Source organism: Trachemys scripta, chromosome 3, assembly GCF_013100865.1.
Source record: "Trachemys scripta elegans isolate TJP31775 chromosome 3, CAS_Tse_1.0, whole genome shotgun sequence".
In the NCBI taxonomy this organism is placed as follows: Eukaryota; Metazoa; Chordata; order Testudines; family Emydidae; genus Trachemys; species Trachemys scripta.
This window is the reverse complement of record NC_048300.1, coordinates 15,965,626-15,982,934: the sequence shown is the minus strand read 5'-3', so window position 1 is coordinate 15,982,934 and position 17,309 is coordinate 15,965,626. Positions and strand designations below refer to the sequence as shown.

The following is a 17,309-nucleotide window of genomic DNA, read 5'->3' as shown; positions in this document are numbered from 1 at the left end:
ACCCCGTTGTGAGGACGGCGGCAAAATCGACTTCTGCCGCTTTTTGTCGGCGGCGCTTACTACCACCTCCGCTGGTGGAGTTAGAGCGCCGATTCGGGGATCGATTGTCGCGTCCCGACGGGACGCGATAAATCGATCCCCGAGAGGTCGATTTCTACCCGCCGATTCAGGCGGGTAGTATAGACCAGGCCTAAGCTACAGTTTTTCCTGATGAAGAACGCCAAGTTGCTTTGGAACAGGAAGGCCGCACTGATGCTCAAACAGTTTTTGTTAGAAGATGGAGCTCTTGTTCCTCCTCGACCTTCCTTCCAGAACTTTCCATGTTAATAGTAAAGGTTTGCATTGCAACTTGAGTCCAACTAGACAACATCTCCTCTCCCTCAGCCAAAGCCAAGAAGCTGTCTACATTAAAGATACATATTATTAAACCCTTCTGCGTCTTGCCAGCAAAGGTTGAAAATATTCCATCATCTACCTATTCCATCATCAGCTCCTATTGATAATCTTTCTTTATGCATAAAGGTCACTTCTTTGAGGAGTAAGTGTGACAGGGTCCTGAGCATTAGACAGTCACTTGTCCACCGCTCCTCAGGCAATATTGATTTGGCAGACCCCTAATGATTCAGGTAACAGCATCAAAAAGGAGGTACTCAAAGTAGTTTGTTTTGCAAGACCCTGTTCTTTTTCAAAATATCACTAAATCGTTAAAGCTGATTCTGTATCCCCGTCGGAAGAACATCGTATTAGCTTTGAGGAGGAGAAGCCCATTAATACTATTCCCTTCCATCCAGTGCCCCAAAAGTTAAGTAACAGCATCTGGGTAGTGCCAAATAGATGCTTCATTCTCCCTGCAGACAGAAGGGCTTGTCTATATGAGGAAATTGACTGAAACAGCTGTTGTGGAATGTCTACTGCTGTGAACACACTATTCCAGAATAAAAAGTCACTTTACTCCTGAATAATGAGTACCATTCCAAAGCAGAGTAACTATTCCGGAATAAAATCACTTTTATTCCAGAATAAGTGTCCACCCAGAGAGCTATTCCGCAATAGTTCATTCAGCAAGAGCTATTCTGGTCAATTTTCCTGTGTAGACAAGCCTTTAGTAATACAAGGCAGCTATGTAGGCACAAAGTCTTAACATTTGTTCCCCCGGAGCCAGGTTTTCAGGGAGTCAGTCTCCCCTTTCTAAAGAGAGCAACACCAATCTCAAAGATCCACTAAAGGAGACTGACAGTCTTTTTTCAAAGGTTCTGGCATTATGTTCCTATGCTTTGCCACAGCTCTAATGGAGTAGATTTCAGAGTTGTTGGTTTTTTCCCCCTCCTCAACAGCTTTCACTTAAGATGTGAAGAAGAAATTCCACCTTGCTGAGTATCTTAGTATCTGCAAAATGCATACCAAGATTCCATCCCCTATCAGCCAGGTCTACCGCTGAGTTTTAATGTAGCCCACAGAGCCCTCTGGCTTAACTCTTCATTAGTGGGAGAAATGTCCACTAAGTGAAAATTAATGGCTCTCCCCTACTGGAGTAGTTGCCTTGATCCCCTTAATCAGACCCTGAATTGCTTGCCCCTGACATGTAGAAAGTGCAAAGAATATCCCAATAGGGCTCATTCCTGATGCAGAGCTAACTTTCGATATGTCTCTTCTATAAAGCAAGGAAAGAAGAAAGTGTCCCTCCAAGTCAAAGGGTTGTCGCCAGCAGCAGAGGTCTGAGGGCACGTGAACATACATAATGTCATTTTACCTCCAGGCCCCTTTGCATTAGAGGCTGCCTCCTTCAGTTTCAGCAGCAATGGAGGCACATCATTTCTAGCTGGGGGGCTGGGTTCATTAGTGCTGCAGGTTTTCGTAGACTTTCTTCAGTTTTCCTCTTTATCCCAAATTGTCCATCTCTCTCTCTCTGTTTCTCAGGATAAAGGAGTGAAGGGATAAAGTCAATAGAAGATCTCCTTGCCCTGGGTGCTGTGACATCAGTCCCAAGGTTTTTTTGCCACCCGCAGTAACTATAGCATCGATTCAGATCATTAATTTAGAGGTCTGCTTAATTTATTTCATTTGAAAGAAATTGTCTGATGAGGATTGCTTTAGCCCTGATAGACTTCATATGGTTGCCACCAAGATGTTCAACATAGAGTCTCCCTGTGCAAACATTGGAGCCAGTGCCCCAGGGAATTTCCTCATATCAAAAAGATATAGAGAATGTGTACCTGCATGTCCTTATTGCCTCCTAGAATCAACTGTACATGCAGTTTTGCTTAGAAATCTGTACTTTGAGTGTTGCAATCTCCCTTTTGGTCTCGCTGGCACCTAGAGTTTAAATACAGTTCAGAAAACATGTTAGTGACCTATCTCCAGGAGCAGAGAATTGCATTGATTTGTTATCTCAACAATTAGGCAGAGTGTAGCAATTCCTTTTGAGAGACTGAAACACAATTAGCCAACTCTTGCACTCTAGCCTTGTTCCAGAGCTATCAACTTGTTATAAGCCTGCTCAGAAGTTTTCCAATGCTGTCCCAAAGTTTTGTGCACCTGGACATCTTCTTCTGCATCAACTTCAAAAGGGAGCCTTCTTGTCAAAGAGTAGCCAAAGTAAAGCCAGGAGTCTAGGAATTCCAGGTCCTTCCTCTCTTCACCAAAAAATGCACCTACTCCAATTGCTTGTCTCCTATCTCCAAGTGGTTCCCTGCGCTGACTTCTGGTTTTCCACCCTGCACCTGTTTCTTCTCAACTGGAGATAATCAGTCCCAGGACTTGGAGAGACTAATAAGTATCCAGCTGCACATCAAAGTTTCCCTCTTGTGGCGACTTTAGGAGTCCAGTCTTAAGCGGTTTCACTAACCAATCTCTGAGGGGTAGTGTTGAAAACAGATGGCATATGGGGGGCAAACGGCTAACGGAAATTGTCCCATTTCAAGACAAAATTAGATACATATGTTGTTGTGCTACAAGCTATAAGAAAGGCCTTATTTGCGTTCTGGGGACTATCATCAGAGAGGCCCGGCCGTTCTAATTGGGTCACAGTTCAATGGTGGTTGCCTACCTGTACTGGCAAGGGGGATACCAAGTGTCCCAGACAATGCTTCAAGTACAGCATGCTGTTTTAATGAGCAGAGAAGAACCTTACTGCCCTCATCCCATCTTGTAGGAAGACCAAGTCATCTGAAGCCCAGAACTCAATCTTTCTTGTGGAAGGGGGTCTTCTTCCAGTGGTCCTTCTCGCTCTGCTATTCAGGCAGAAGTTTCTTGTCTAGGATTTCTTCATCAGTGAACATCCAGTTTTCCCAGGCTTTGTTCCAGGACCCTCTGGCCTATCAGGGGACATCTTCTCAGGTCTGTAGCCCAAGATTCTCCTTCACATGTTTCTGGACTCCTCCACAGAGTTGTAGTGAGCGGACTATCCATAGCAAGTGAGCATTCCCTTAATCACTCTCAACTGTCAATGACTCAGATCTCAGACCTGCGGCCCCTCCTAACTCAGGGTCTTTGGACATCGAGGGAGCTGTCTCCTCATATCAATGTCAGAGAACTGAAGGTGATCCATCTTGCCTGTCAGGCTTTCCTACCTCATATTGGTGGGAGAAACCTGTTTGTTCTTACAGACAACACCACAACTGTGTTTTACCTCAGCAGGCAGGGAAGAGCTTGCCTATCCTCCTTTTTCAGGAAGCAATTCAGTTAACCTCAAGGCCTCTTGCCTTCCGGGGGTGCAGAATGAGCTAACAGACCACCTGAGCAGGTCATTTTCGAGTCACTGTGAGAGGTCTCTTTGCCCAGATAATAATAAGCCCTTAGATACAGTAGTGATGAGCCTGGTATAAGAACCTGAACAAAACAGAATAGTCCAGTTTTCTATGTATACTTTCACTAAGACACTATAGAGCAGGGGGCGGGCAAACTTTATGGCCTAAGGGCTGCATCGGATTTCCGAAATTGTATGGAGGGACAGTTAGCCCAGCCCAGGCTCCCTATCCAACTCTCAACCCCCTGACGGCCCCTCCTGGGACTCCTGTCCCATCCAACCCTCCGTGTCCCCTGACAGCCACCCCCGGGACCCCTGCCCCATCCACCTCCCTTGCTCCCGGTCCCCTGACAGCCCCCAGACCCTTGGCTGCCGACTGCCCCCCACCACCCCATCCAACCCCCCCTCCTTCCTGACTGCCCCCTGGGGACTCCTGCCACCATTCAACCCCCCTGTTCCCCACCCTCTAACCGCCCCGCCCCCTATCCACACCCCCGCCCCCTGACCACCACCCCAATCTCCCCTGCCCTCTATCCAACCCGCCCCCACCCCCGCTCCCTGTCCCCTTACCATGCTGCCTGGAGCACCGCTGGTTGGCAGTGCTACAGCCGTGCCGCCCGGCTGAAGCCAGCCATGCACTGCGCAGCACAGAGCACAGGGTTAGGCTGCGGTTCTGCAGCTGCGCTGCCCGACAGAGCATTGCGCTGGCAGTGCAGTGAGGTGAGGCTGCGGGGGAGGGGGAACAGCAGGGGAGGGGCCGGGGGTGAGCCTCCCGGGCCAGTAGCTCAGGGGCTGGGCAGGAGGGTCCCGCGGGCCAGATGTGGCCGGCAGGCTGTAGTTTGCCCACCTCTGCTATAGAGTGTGCACTTCCACCTCTACTGATCCAGCCTTTGGCCAAAGAGTTCTATCCTCTGTGCTCAATAGGTTGTCTTTCCCTGATATTTTTGTGGGACTGCTAGTTATAGCCCATCAAGTTACAGATTAACCTTGTCCACCAAAGAAATACCATTTACGAGTAAGAAAATTTGTCTAGTCGCTAGAGGAGTTGGGTATAAAACCTAGAAGTCCTGCCAGCCTATCCCCTGCTATAATTACTAAACAATAATGGTATTATGTTGATCATGTTATACCATGACAGGACCGCTTATCGCATGTGTTACCACTATATATAGACGTATATCTCTGCTTGTGCTCAAGCTAATTAGGTGAGCACATGCTTCAGAAGACTTATCAAACGTAAAGCTGAAAATGTAGGCCTTTTTATTGCCAGGAGACTGCTCCTAAGATTGGAGTCAACGTGCCTGCAGGGGAGGGTATTGCAATGGCAGATCCCTGCCTGCCAAATCTGCTCCAACTGGCAATCCATCAGAGCCTGATTTTGTCATATTTGGAGCACATTGTAGGACACGCCTCTTGGGTCTGGCTTTTCTGTGCTATTGGTACGTCCTGGGCAGTCTCTTGGGAAAAGTTAGCAAGGTTCTAGGGTAACCAAGTAGATGCTCTCTGTTTTCAGCCTATAGTGTATTTTTAATTGAACTTAGTAAATAGCTTTGAGATGCTCTGGTGATGAGCACCTTCTAAATGTGTGTGATTAATTAACAAACAGACCAAAAAAAGACCCCACACACATACAGGGTGAAATCCTGGCTCCAGTGAAGTCAGTGGCAAAACTCCCTTTAACTTCAGTGGGGCCAGAATGTCACCCATGGACTTTATGCATATCCTCACATCAGCGAAGAGCAGAACAACCATAGACTCAAGGTGGAACAGCTGTGTAACACATATATGGTCATACTCAGTATTACTCACACTTCTGCGGTAATTACTTGCCTGTAATGACCTCCTTTATCGTTTTAGGACAATATGTAAAATCTTAATTTCAATATGAAACAAGCATGTGAAATAAAGAAATGTATAATTCACATGAAATTAGCTAGCCAGGTGAAAAGATAATTTGGTTAAACGTACCAAAAGAATGGGATATGTTTTGACAAGTTGAGCTATTATACCACAGTAACACTCAATTGGCCTAAGTACTTACATCGTTTGAGTGCTTGCATTGTTTCTTTCTGAGCAACATATGGCTTACTCTTTTAAATAGCAGTGGCTGAAGTCTGTCTGGTTCACTGGGAGTTCATTGGTATATATTTGCAACTCCTGAAGCAAAAAAATGATATTTTATCTTTAGAAGGAGTTACATTTTTTTGAACTTATTGAATTTTTCAAAGATCAGCATGAAGAGTTCTGATTAAATGCTTGCTTCAGCGTTTTAAAGGCTTCTTGTGTCCCTGTTGCCTAAGGAGGTCGTACATTACGATTGCTCTGTAAACATCAGATTGTACAGAATTGGCTGTGCATACCATGCAGAGCACACAAAGAAGAAGTCAAATGGCTTATCTTGCACTTATCAACTAGTTTATTTTTCATGCTGAAAAAAAGCTGTATTTTTACAAGAGCAGCTGCTACTTTGTAAATATTTTAATGGCTTCTGTTAAGTAGATCTGTCAATTTTGCAAACAATATTAAAATAAGATTTTCATTCTGCCATGTGATTGCATGTCTTGAGATGTATTTTATCCCTGAAAGTCCTGTGGAGGAGACTTAAAAAAAAAATTCCATTCTCATTTGCAGGCACAGAGTCCATAGCAAATAGGTGCATTTAAGTAATAATGCATAATATTACCACCAGGGAAGGAGTGTGAGTTCCATCACTATTGCATGAAGTCTTCTCAGAATGCCCTTCTGGCTGAATAATATGAAAACCTGTCAATGGGCTAATACAGAACTATCTTTGGCTCTTCCAGCCAGGTGCTAGATGTTACAATCACAGCTGCCAGCAAATTTTAGGAGGAAGGCATAATCATACATATGGATTCCTTGAGCACATTGCTTTAATCTAAGAGTATGTTATCATCATATAATATTATCCTAACTGTTATCTAGACAAATGTGATCTTCGGACATTTAGCAAGATATAAGTTAACATCATAGCATTTTAAAATGCTTTAAAAATCCTTTAAAAATGAAATCTTTCATGCTCTCAAAGAGAAGAGGCAAAGCCAGAAACTGATTTCTGAATTCTTTCAAATTTTGTGCAAATTCAAATTTCCAGATCTGAACTCAGTAAACTGCAGAGTCCAAGATCCAAGCTGTGGTGACGACGCAGGAAACAGAACGCCAGGTTTGTTGGTAGCCAGAGAGCTTTACAAGCCTCTTGCAAAAAGCCTCCCAGGAAAACTTTTCCTGGGGTTTTTATTTCTCTCCTTACTTTGTTTACAACTCTTCTTAGTGGTTACATTCTTGCGCATAGAAAAGCCAGGCAGTATACATGCACATAAGATAACGAACCCATCTCTTGAGCGCGTGAACACCAGCTGCGAGGGTACAATCAAATCAGCCAAATAAGTTTCCCAAACACAAACGCTGGATTGAAGGTCACTCCTGCCTCGTAGCCATGGGAGCAGTTTGCCGCGCCCGTGGGCTGGTGATTTGGGAGCTATGCATCTCTACACCAAACCTGGAACAGGCCTATTTTGTGGTTCTGATATAACCAAGACTACACATTATCTTGAAAAGTTTTCATCATCTCAGGCTGAAATCTTGTGTGAACACCTTGTGAGCCTTCCAGTACCACCAGACCAAGTCCTGATTTAGCCCTGAACCCTAATCCAGATATGAACCAGCCCATCTCTAATGTATTAGTGCCATTTTGGCTAGATCTCAGGTCTTTAAATTAGATGTAGGAAAAAGTAATTTAAGAATGTCTAAGAAAAAATGCTTCAATATATTAAAAGTAAATCTGTGCCCACAGGAAACAGGAATCCAAGGTTCCATAGTGAAGGTTTATATTTCTTCATTCCAAAGATCTTATAGCAATTGAGTCTCATGGTTTTGAGCTGCTGTTCACCTTCTCCTGAATATATCCTGTCATACTGTAGCCCTAGGTCCTCTTATTGGGAATAGCATTGGGACGGTATGGACTATCATGTTTTCTCCTGCTCCATCGCCTCCAAAATATACAAAGGTCATTCTTCCTTCTTTCGTTCCACCTATAGTGGAAGAAGCCACTAGTACCTGTAGCGAGCCTTTGGGGCCATCGTCATGTTCATGGTGTTTTTGTTTTGCATTAAGGAATTCCCTCTCTGTCCTAAAAGAGGAAAAAGATGTAGGGATCAACTTGTGTATGATCTGATAAAATAATATCTACACGTTACATGTGAATGGACTTTGGTGGGTATTTTTAATTTTTTTAATGAATTTAGTGATCATGAAAAGGGCCAGAATGCCAATATTTATCCACAGAAAAGAGAGAACATGTACAAGCTTTCCCTTGCTCCCTGTTAGTATTCCTCAAGCTTGTTCTGAAGGGACCACCTTTAGAGATAAGGAACATAGCATAGACCCATTCAAGTCTTCGGCCTCTGCTCTATACTACCAGCAAGGATACAACTTAATGCAACGTGTGATGCTGGTTTTGTGATTATGGTGGTAATACTGTGGCCTCTCATCACTAGGAACTAGACTGAAACTATTAATTCATTTCACATTAAGCACTGAATAACCATCAGATATAATTAACTTCTGGACACAGATCCTGGGTTGGATTTAAATTGTTACATAGATGTGAAAGTGCCAAAACTCATTAGCATTCCTAAGGGCAAGCCAGTTCCCCCGAACTTATAGGGCCAAATTCAGAGGGGTTGTGTAAATTGGTAGATGGTAGATTCCCTTAGACTCCATTAGACCTAGTCACACCCATTTAATGATCTGTAAGCTGGTATAACTAAGGGCTTGCCTACACTACAAAAATATCCAGGTTAGCAGACTTGGTTACAGCACCACTATCCCCTGACCCAGTCACAACACATTTTAATTTGCATGTGACCTACCTGTGTTGTAACCAGATCACATAACCAGACACGTCCCAGGCTTCAGCCCACTTATGCCTCCTTGTTACAGCACAGTTCAGTCCCCTGCATAGGACAAACGTTAACTATGTTGAAACAATGCAAAGGCTCAACTGAGAAGTTTTGGGGTTCACCCAGGCCAGTAAAGGGGTTTGGTCACAGTCTGCCTTGTAACACTGGGTGTCTTGTGGCTGTGCAGCTTTGGTCCAAAGCTGTGACCCCCAACAGCCTTCCAGTAGCCCACTAACCTTACCCTAGCTTTGCCCAGCCAAATTACTCCATGAAGGCTGACCTTGGTACCCTTCCAGGCCTGAATTCATCCCCAAATCATCAAAGGGACCAGTCCCTCTCACTGGCAGGGCCGGCGCAACCCATTAGGCGACCTAGGCAGTCGCCTAGGGCACTAACATTTGGGGGGTGGCAACTGTGGCGGCTGGATCTGCGGCCACGCCGGTCATCGGCAGTATTTTGGGGGCGGGACCTTCTGCCGGCTAAGGCGGCAAACAAGCTGGCGGCGTTCCTGCTCACTGGACCCTCCCAGATAAACGTTCAGTTCACTGCCTTTACAGAGGCAGAAAAACACTCCAACCCGTTAGCTAGTGTCTAGAAGCACACACTTTATTGGACATACCCAGCATTGATGAGTTGTTATGACAGCAAAACAAGTTTACCATCAAAAGAGCGTGGATTAAGTGATACCAAGTAAAAGACAAAAGGTAGGGATGGTTACAAGCAAATAAAAGTGAAAACACGCATCTAAAAGTCTAAAACTTCATCTAGCAAGATACAGTCTTTGTTCAAGATGGTTTCGCTCACTCCCAGTCTCCTTTCCAGCCTTTTTTTGGCTGGTCTGGCCAGAATCCATTTCACAGATCAGATGGCTTGGTTTCTTTGTCTCCTAAAGTGAAGGATAAAAATTGAGTCTCTCTCTGTTCCTTATATTCCCAAAGGGATGTCTGTCTTACACATTAGGAACGCCTCCTGGGAATTCCGTCTTCTGTCTCTCTCTTGGGTGCAGGAACCCTGTTAATGCTCTGTCTCTCCGCTCAGGTTCAGGATAACCCCCGCAGGTTTAGCTCAGTGACTTTGTTTACTGCTAATGCATAAACGGAGGTTAAACCCACAGTCCTTTGTGTAGGCCAGAGCTGTTTATTGCCGTTACCTAGCGTAGGCTGTCTGGTCTTAAAGATGTTCTAGTAACATCATACAGAGGGAATTCATAACTTTACATACTGTATAACGTTAACATCTACATTATACAATGATACTAATAACTCTCATGGTATTAGCTTTCATATACCTCACACATCATATCGTGTACAAATATTATTGCAGTAATGTGTAGGTTGTGCATACAGGGGTGCCCAGGATCACAATCTTCCTGTTGTTAATTGCTTTTGTAGCGATACACTTCTTTTCTGGTGTACCTCTATGTGAGTTAACCCAATTGAGACTCCCTTAGAGGCTAATACATGGTTACTTGATGGGTATGCCCACAATGCAATGAAAGCCCAGGGTTAGTAGAACTCAAGTTAGCATACCCTGAGTATGTTAACCTGGGCTTGAGTATCTACACTCATTTGTAACCCCAGGTTAGGAATTGTTGAACCCTGGGTCCCAAACTGGTGCTCCAGCATCTAGACTGAACTATGTGGGCTGGAGTCTAACCCAGACTTTCTAGCACCCTCCCAAAATGGCTGCTCTAGCCCTTTGTTCGTGGTGGGAAAACTTGACTGTCCTTCAAACTTGACTGTCCAGAGGACAAAGAAAGTCAACTCGAGAGATTGTGGAATACTTTTGGCAGACTGTCAGAGCACAAGTCAAGAGGGGCTGCATCTATGGTGCAAAGCAATAGGGCTTTAGCCCCAAGGCCCAGCTTGACTCTGGTTCAGGTCCTGGGACTCTGGGGCCAAGCCCTTGGTTAGCATGATTTGTGTGTAGATGGAAGGGGGTTAGGCTTCAGCTGAGAATGAATCCTGAGCTTACATTGCAGCATAGACATACCCTTGGGGGTCTGGGCCTAATTCAGAAGTGATGTGCAGGAGGGGGCAGGGAAAGTTACGTATTGGTAAGTGGGTGTGACTCTAGGGACTTGTCCACACTTAAAACACTACAGAAGTGCAGCTTCACCTCTGCAGCACTTCAGTGTAGACACTACCTAAGCCAACAGACTGGGTTCTCCCGTCAGCATAAGTACTCCTCCTCCCCAAGAGGCAGGAGCTAGGTCGATGGAAGAATTCTCCCATCAACCTAACGCTGTCTACCCTGGGAGTTAGGACGGTGTAGATACGTCTCTCAGGAAAATGGATTTTTCATGGCTATACCAATGTAAAATTCTAGTGTAGACCAAACCTCTGGAAGTCTAAGTAGGTGTGACTTAGGTATTGCAGCTTGGCATAACAAGAAAGTATAAATTAAACCAATTTAGACGAGTCTCTGAATTTTTTATATTGTGAGAACTGGAATGTTGGTAGCTCATCTCTGCTTCAGAGCTGAAAAACAGAATCTCTTCCAGGCCAAATACATTGAAAATGGATATCACAGTGCTTTGAAAACAGCTCTGAGAAATACAATTCATTACCAAAGGGTCTTACAGCTTAGTCCACTGAAATTAGGGTGGCTTCTGAGACCTGCCTAAGCAAAATTCGATTATTGCATGTTTAGGCCGCTACCTGGAGCTCTCTGCACACTTAACTAAAAAGGGACTGCAGAAACATTTTTTTAACTTCATTACTCAGCCCCTCTCTTTCTCTTAAGTGGTTACTACTCGTTAGTTTTGCTGAATGGGGCTCTCTGGAGACAGATTTAGGCAGAAGAAATTCTAGTTTACTTACCAGGAATTTGAACTTTCCAGATCTAGTATGTTGCCTCCATAGAAACACGCTTACTCTCCCGCTTTCACTGCTTCTCTTTAGAGTTTTTATTCCAGACAGATGGACAGAAACTTAGAGTGGGATCAACGTCTCTTCTTTAATAGAGTCCGGCTAGGAACTGTTGTGCGCCTGCATCGAGGCATGTGGCCCCTTACTAAGCTAATTCCGTTTAATGGTTCCCTGCCTGCATGATTCTGTGTGTGTGTGGATCTGCGAAGTGCAGCCAGAGCATTCTAGTTATGGGGACTGTAAATAAGCTAGTTCACTCTTGTTCATCTCGTTCACTACATTTTCATCTCACACGTGAACAGCGTGAAAAGTAATAAATCTTGGGGAGTTAGCCCTTTAGAAACTGAAGGATCAGAAACCCAAGTGACTTTGCCCTCCTAAGCTGGTGAGCACTTCTGGGTCTCTGGCCAAAATGTAAAATACAACAGTATGGTAACGCTTGCAGTAGCATTCTGTTCTTCCCACTGCCCGTGGTGTTACCATGGGTATTGTGCAGATTAGGTAATACAGGATTCAGGGAGCTAGAGAACAAGGGGAAAAAAACAGGATTTAAAGAAAAAAAGCAAAAGGTCTTATGAGTTTGAGAAAAACCTTTTAAAGTCTTTATCTGTAACAGGATGTTTCCTTAATCCATGCTCTGCTAGCCTAGGGTTTGATTATGCTTTTTTTTTTTTTTTACTTAGACCTTTTTTAAGGGTCACACTTAAAGTATTCAGAGTAGCAGCCGTGTTAGTCTGTATCCGCAAAAAGAAGAACAGGAGTACTTGTGGCACCTTAGAGATAAATTTGTTAGTCTCTAAGGTGCCACAAGTACTCCTGTTCTTCTTTCTACTTACAGTATGCAATTTTTCTACATCTTTTAGATGGTTTGGGTACTTTTCAAACCATTAAGGCTTTTGATATGCTAAAAGATGGTAAAATCTGATGGTAAAATCAGGGTCCTAAAGTCTGGGTCGTCTCTCTTGTAAACTGAAATTAAGTGAAACAAAAATAGTAGGGAAAATACGTTATGACTTTGTTTGAATCGCTTTTAAAGATATAGAGGGAAAGATTATGCAGTTCAGAAATGCTGATCAGTGTAGCTGTAGTGAAATGCTCACATGGAACACAATCTATGCCAGCCCCTTAGACCGTTGATTTTTGATAGATAATTTAGAGTGGACCATATCTCTTTATTCACAAAACTCTTCCTCTGTAAACTCTTAGGGAGTTCCTGATACCAGGTAGTTAGAGACTAGAAAATGTTTTCTAGAGAACAATCAAGGGTGAAAAATCACACAAATATGCAGTTTTTCAGGACTCAGAAAAGTCTAACTATCTGGCTAGACTTATTATCTCGATGTCAGAGAGGTTGCTGAGAGCATCCTGAGGCTGAATGAAAACTATCGCAGTAGATAACGGCTGTATGCCAGCGGTTCTCAACCTGCGGCCCACGGGCCACTTACGGCCCAATCAGCACAGAGCTGTGGCCCATGTGACATCCTCAGGGCCATACAGGTAGTATTGGATGTGGCCCACATCATGCATTGTGGGCCATATATGTGGCCCACACTGGCAAATAGTTTGAGAACCACTGCTGTATACTCTCCCCTGTGCATTGCAAATCAAATTGATAAAGAGGGAACATTTTGTCTCCTGTGTTATGTGAATGTTTTGAAAGAATCCTAATTGTTCATTATGAAAGCAAATTGAGGATAATCAGCTGTGTTTTGTTCTTTGTGATGAATCAAGTCTAATATCACAACTTGATTATTTTTAACAGCTCTTTTGGGGCATTTAGACAGAGAGGATTCTTCAGATGAAGCTTTTCTCGCCCTATCTCTAACATCGCAAGAGGAACAGACATTTCAGGATGCCCTCCCCCCCTCTGGCTCAAACTTCAGACACACAGCACAGAGCAGTTCTAACAGGTGAGACTTGCTGAGTGGATGTGGTAAAAGTATAGCAATGAGGCATTTTAGCTTTTACAGCTTGTGCTGTAACTCCTATGCTTATAAAATTTGCAGATGGTACCAACGTGGAAGGAGTTGCAAGCACTTTGGAGGACAGTATTATTGTTCAAAATGACCTTGATACATTGCAAATTGGTCTGAAATCAACAAGATGGAATTCAGTACAGACATGTGCAAAGTAGTACATTTAGGAAGGGGAAAATGAAATGCAAAACTGATAGCACTGCAGACAGGATTTGTGGGTTATAGTGGGTCACAAATTGAATGAGTCAACAGGGCAATGCACTTGCAAAAACAGCTAATTTTCTGGGGTGTGTTAACAGAAGAGTTTTATGTAAGACCTGTACGGTAATTGTTCTGCTCTATTTGGCACTGGTGAGGCCTCAGCTGGAGTAGTGACCAGTTCTGGGTGCCACACTTTAGGAAAGATGTGGAAAAATTGGAGAGAGTCCAGAGGAGAGTAATAAAAAAGGTTTAGAAAACCTGACAGAGGAAAGGTTAAAAAAAAAATGGGCATTTTTAGTCTTGAGAAAAGCCGATTGAGGGGGAACTTGATGGTCTTCAAATATGTTAAGGGCTGTTATAAAGAGGACTAATCCATTGTTCTTCATGTCCGTGGAATGTAGGCCAAGAAGTAATGGGCTTAATCTGCAGCAAGAGACATTTAGGTTAGATATTAGGGAAAACTTTCTAACTATAAGGATTGTTAAGCACTGGAATAGACTTCCAAGAGAGGTTGTGGAGTCCCCGTCATTGGAGATTTTTAAGAACAGGTGAAATAAACACTTGTCAGGGATGGTCGACGGTATGCTTGGTCCTGTCTCAGCACAGGGGCAGATGGGCTAAATGGCCTGTCAAGGTCCCTTCCAACCCTACATTTCTATGATTTCTTATACAGTCGAGGAAAACTCCCCTTTCCACAACACTGAATGACAAGCTGCTGAGTATATATTGACTGATATATATTTAATGCTGGTCTTCTCACATCCTGCGATTTTTAGATTATGTTGACAGCTCTTTTGGCTTTCAGAAGAGCTCTAAGCATTTTCCTAGGAAATATCATCCTAAAAAGGACATTATATTGCTCGGTGGCATGGCCTTTGTTCCCAGCAATTGTAAAAATTCAAGAGGAGGAAAGATTTTTATTAAACTTTAATTTAGGCTCTTAAATCTATATTCAGACACGTAGGTAAAAGTAAAAGCTTTCGCGGTGCTGAGCACTGGCTACTGAAGTCAGCGACTTGCGCATCTCTGAAAATTAGGCCACTTTTACTTAGGTCCCAAAGACCCTGGTCTTGAAAAGTTTTACACGTGTGCTTAGCTTTACGCACGGGGAGGAGTCCCACTGCAGTTGTGGGACAGCTCCTGCAAAGCACTTAAGCAATGGTTATGTGCCATTGGCTTCAAGACAAACACATCCTTAAGTGCTTTGCTGAACATGGATGCTGTCCTGAATCAGTAATACAGTGTGTGAAATAGGCACACATATAAGTCTTTGCAGAATCTGAGCCTAAATATAGATTTAGCTGCCTAACATTAAGTCCCCATGTTTGGATGCTAGTAGAGGAAAACCTTAGGACAGTAGCAGCAACTATTGGATGTTTTGCTATATTAAATACAGACGCAGCGGTGCTGAGAGGGTGCAGAGGCAGTACCAAGAATATGTGTGTTTTTGGAGTACTGAGCATTTATAACAAAATGATATTTAAATACCTATTTTTGTTTGCAAAAATGCAATTTCCCTGGCCTGAAGTACAGAAAAGGCAGAAGGACTGGCGGCAACAAGACGTCGAGCAGAAGCCAAGGTGTGAAAAGTGCACACGACCCTAAGAAAGTTCTCTAAGCCCATCACTAGACTGCAGGTCTAGGGCTGCCTGATCTGGCAGTCCATAGGATATCTCTGTAAGAGCTCTTATTGCTATTGCATCAAAGAATGGATGCTGTGCCGGGGATTCTCATCTCAATGGAGAGGAAAACTGAATAGCTCACCCCTAGAATGGCAGACTGGACAGATGCCTATAGAGGTTGAAACAAACATTGAGACGTTGGATACCAGACCCATTTGAAGAACCTGTGCTTTGGATAATGGCTGCTGGCAAAAGCATGAAACCTTTGCATTTTATAGGATTTTTTTTTTTCTTACAGCACTATTGACATCAATACAAAAGAAAACAGCTGTCGGATCCCTGACATAAAAAGATTTGGTCATCTAGATATGTGCATTAATTTCACCAAGGACTGCATATTTATATTGTCCCCTTCCTTGTCATTTCTTTCCCCTACACCTCCCTGAGTTGTCACCTCCTTCTGTTATTCGTTTTCTAACTTACCTAACATTATAAGTCCTTTGGGACAGGGAATCTGCCTTTTATTTATTGGTTTCAGAGTAGCAGCTGTGTTAGTCTGTATCCACAAAAAAACCAGGAGTACTTGTGGCACCTTAGAGACTAACAAATTTATTTGAGCATAGGTATTCTTAAAACTACAATACCCACCTGCTGACGTGAAAAAACAGATTGACAGAGCCAGATGAGTACCCAGAAGTCACCTCCTACAAGACAGGCCCAACAAAGAAAATAACAGAACACCACTAGCTGTCACCTTCAGCCCCCAATTAAAACCTCTCCAGCACATCAAAGATCTACAATCTATCCTGAAAGATGATCCCTCACAGATCTTGGGAGACAGACCTGTCCTCGCTTACAAACAACCCCCCAACCTGAAGCAAATACTCACCAGCAACCAGACATCACTGAACAAAAACACTGACCCAGGAACCTATCCTTGCAACAAAGCCCGATGCCAGCTCTGTCCACATATCTATTCAAGTGACATCATAATAGGACCTAATCACATCAGCCATGCCATCAGGGGCTCATTCACTTGCACATCTACCAATGTGATATATGCCATCATGTGCCAGCAATGTCCCTCTGCCATGTACATTGGCCAAACCGGACAGTCTCTACGCATAAGAGTTAATGGACACAAATCTGACATCAGGAATCATAACATTCAAAAACCAGTAGGAGAACACTTTAACCTGTCTGGTCATTCTATGACAGACCTGCGGGTGGCAATTTTGCAACAGAAAAGCTTCAAAAACAAACTCCAACAAGAGACTGCTGAGTTGGAATTGATATGCAAACTAGATACAATCAACTTAGGCTTAAATAGGACTGGGAATGACTGAGCATTGAACATTGAATCTATCTCCCCATGTAAGTACTCTCACACTTGCTTCTTATCAAACTGTCTGTACTGGGCTATCTTGATTATCACTTCAAAAGTGTGTGTATATATACACACACACACACACTTTTGAAGTGATAATCAAGATGTGTATATATATATCCTCAATATTATGTTCCATTCTATGCATCCGAAGAAGTGGGCTGTAGCCCATGAAAGCTTATGCTCAAATAAATTTGTTAGTCTCTAAGGTGCCACAAGTACTCCTGTTCCTTTTGCTTTTATTTATTGTACAGAACATGTTGCATATATGGAACTAGTAAAGTAAAAAATAATAACAATGAGAACAGAGGTACCATGATAGTTAAGTGATGGATTTACAAGCATGAAGGAAAGTACTAAGTATAGTAAGAAATAAAAATGGGCAACTATTCTAGGGGAAATGTAATTTTTATTTTCTCAGATGCATTCTTGATGCCTTCAATTCTATTCCTGGTAAAGCTCAGGTCATTTACAAAATCCTGGTAATTTACAAAAACAACTCTTATGTTTTACGGAACACAGTTGTTGCTTCACACTACTTTAAAAATGCCCACTTAGGAAAATCATTTGTCAGATTCTTAAATGGAAG

General features: G+C 43.3%; 1 protein-coding gene across 1 annotated transcript in view; it reads left to right on the top strand.

Annotated features, from left to right (window-relative positions):
• WDPCP (WD repeat containing planar cell polarity effector) overlaps positions 1–17,309 on the top strand; it is a 250,030-nt gene that overhangs the window by 215,208 nt on the left and 17,513 nt on the right. The window contains exon 15 of the mRNA XM_034764195.1: positions 13,297–13,444. Coding sequence (XP_034620086.1) covers positions 13,297–13,444 — 148 coding nt within the window. The remainder of the gene's footprint in view (positions 1–13,296; positions 13,445–17,309) is intronic.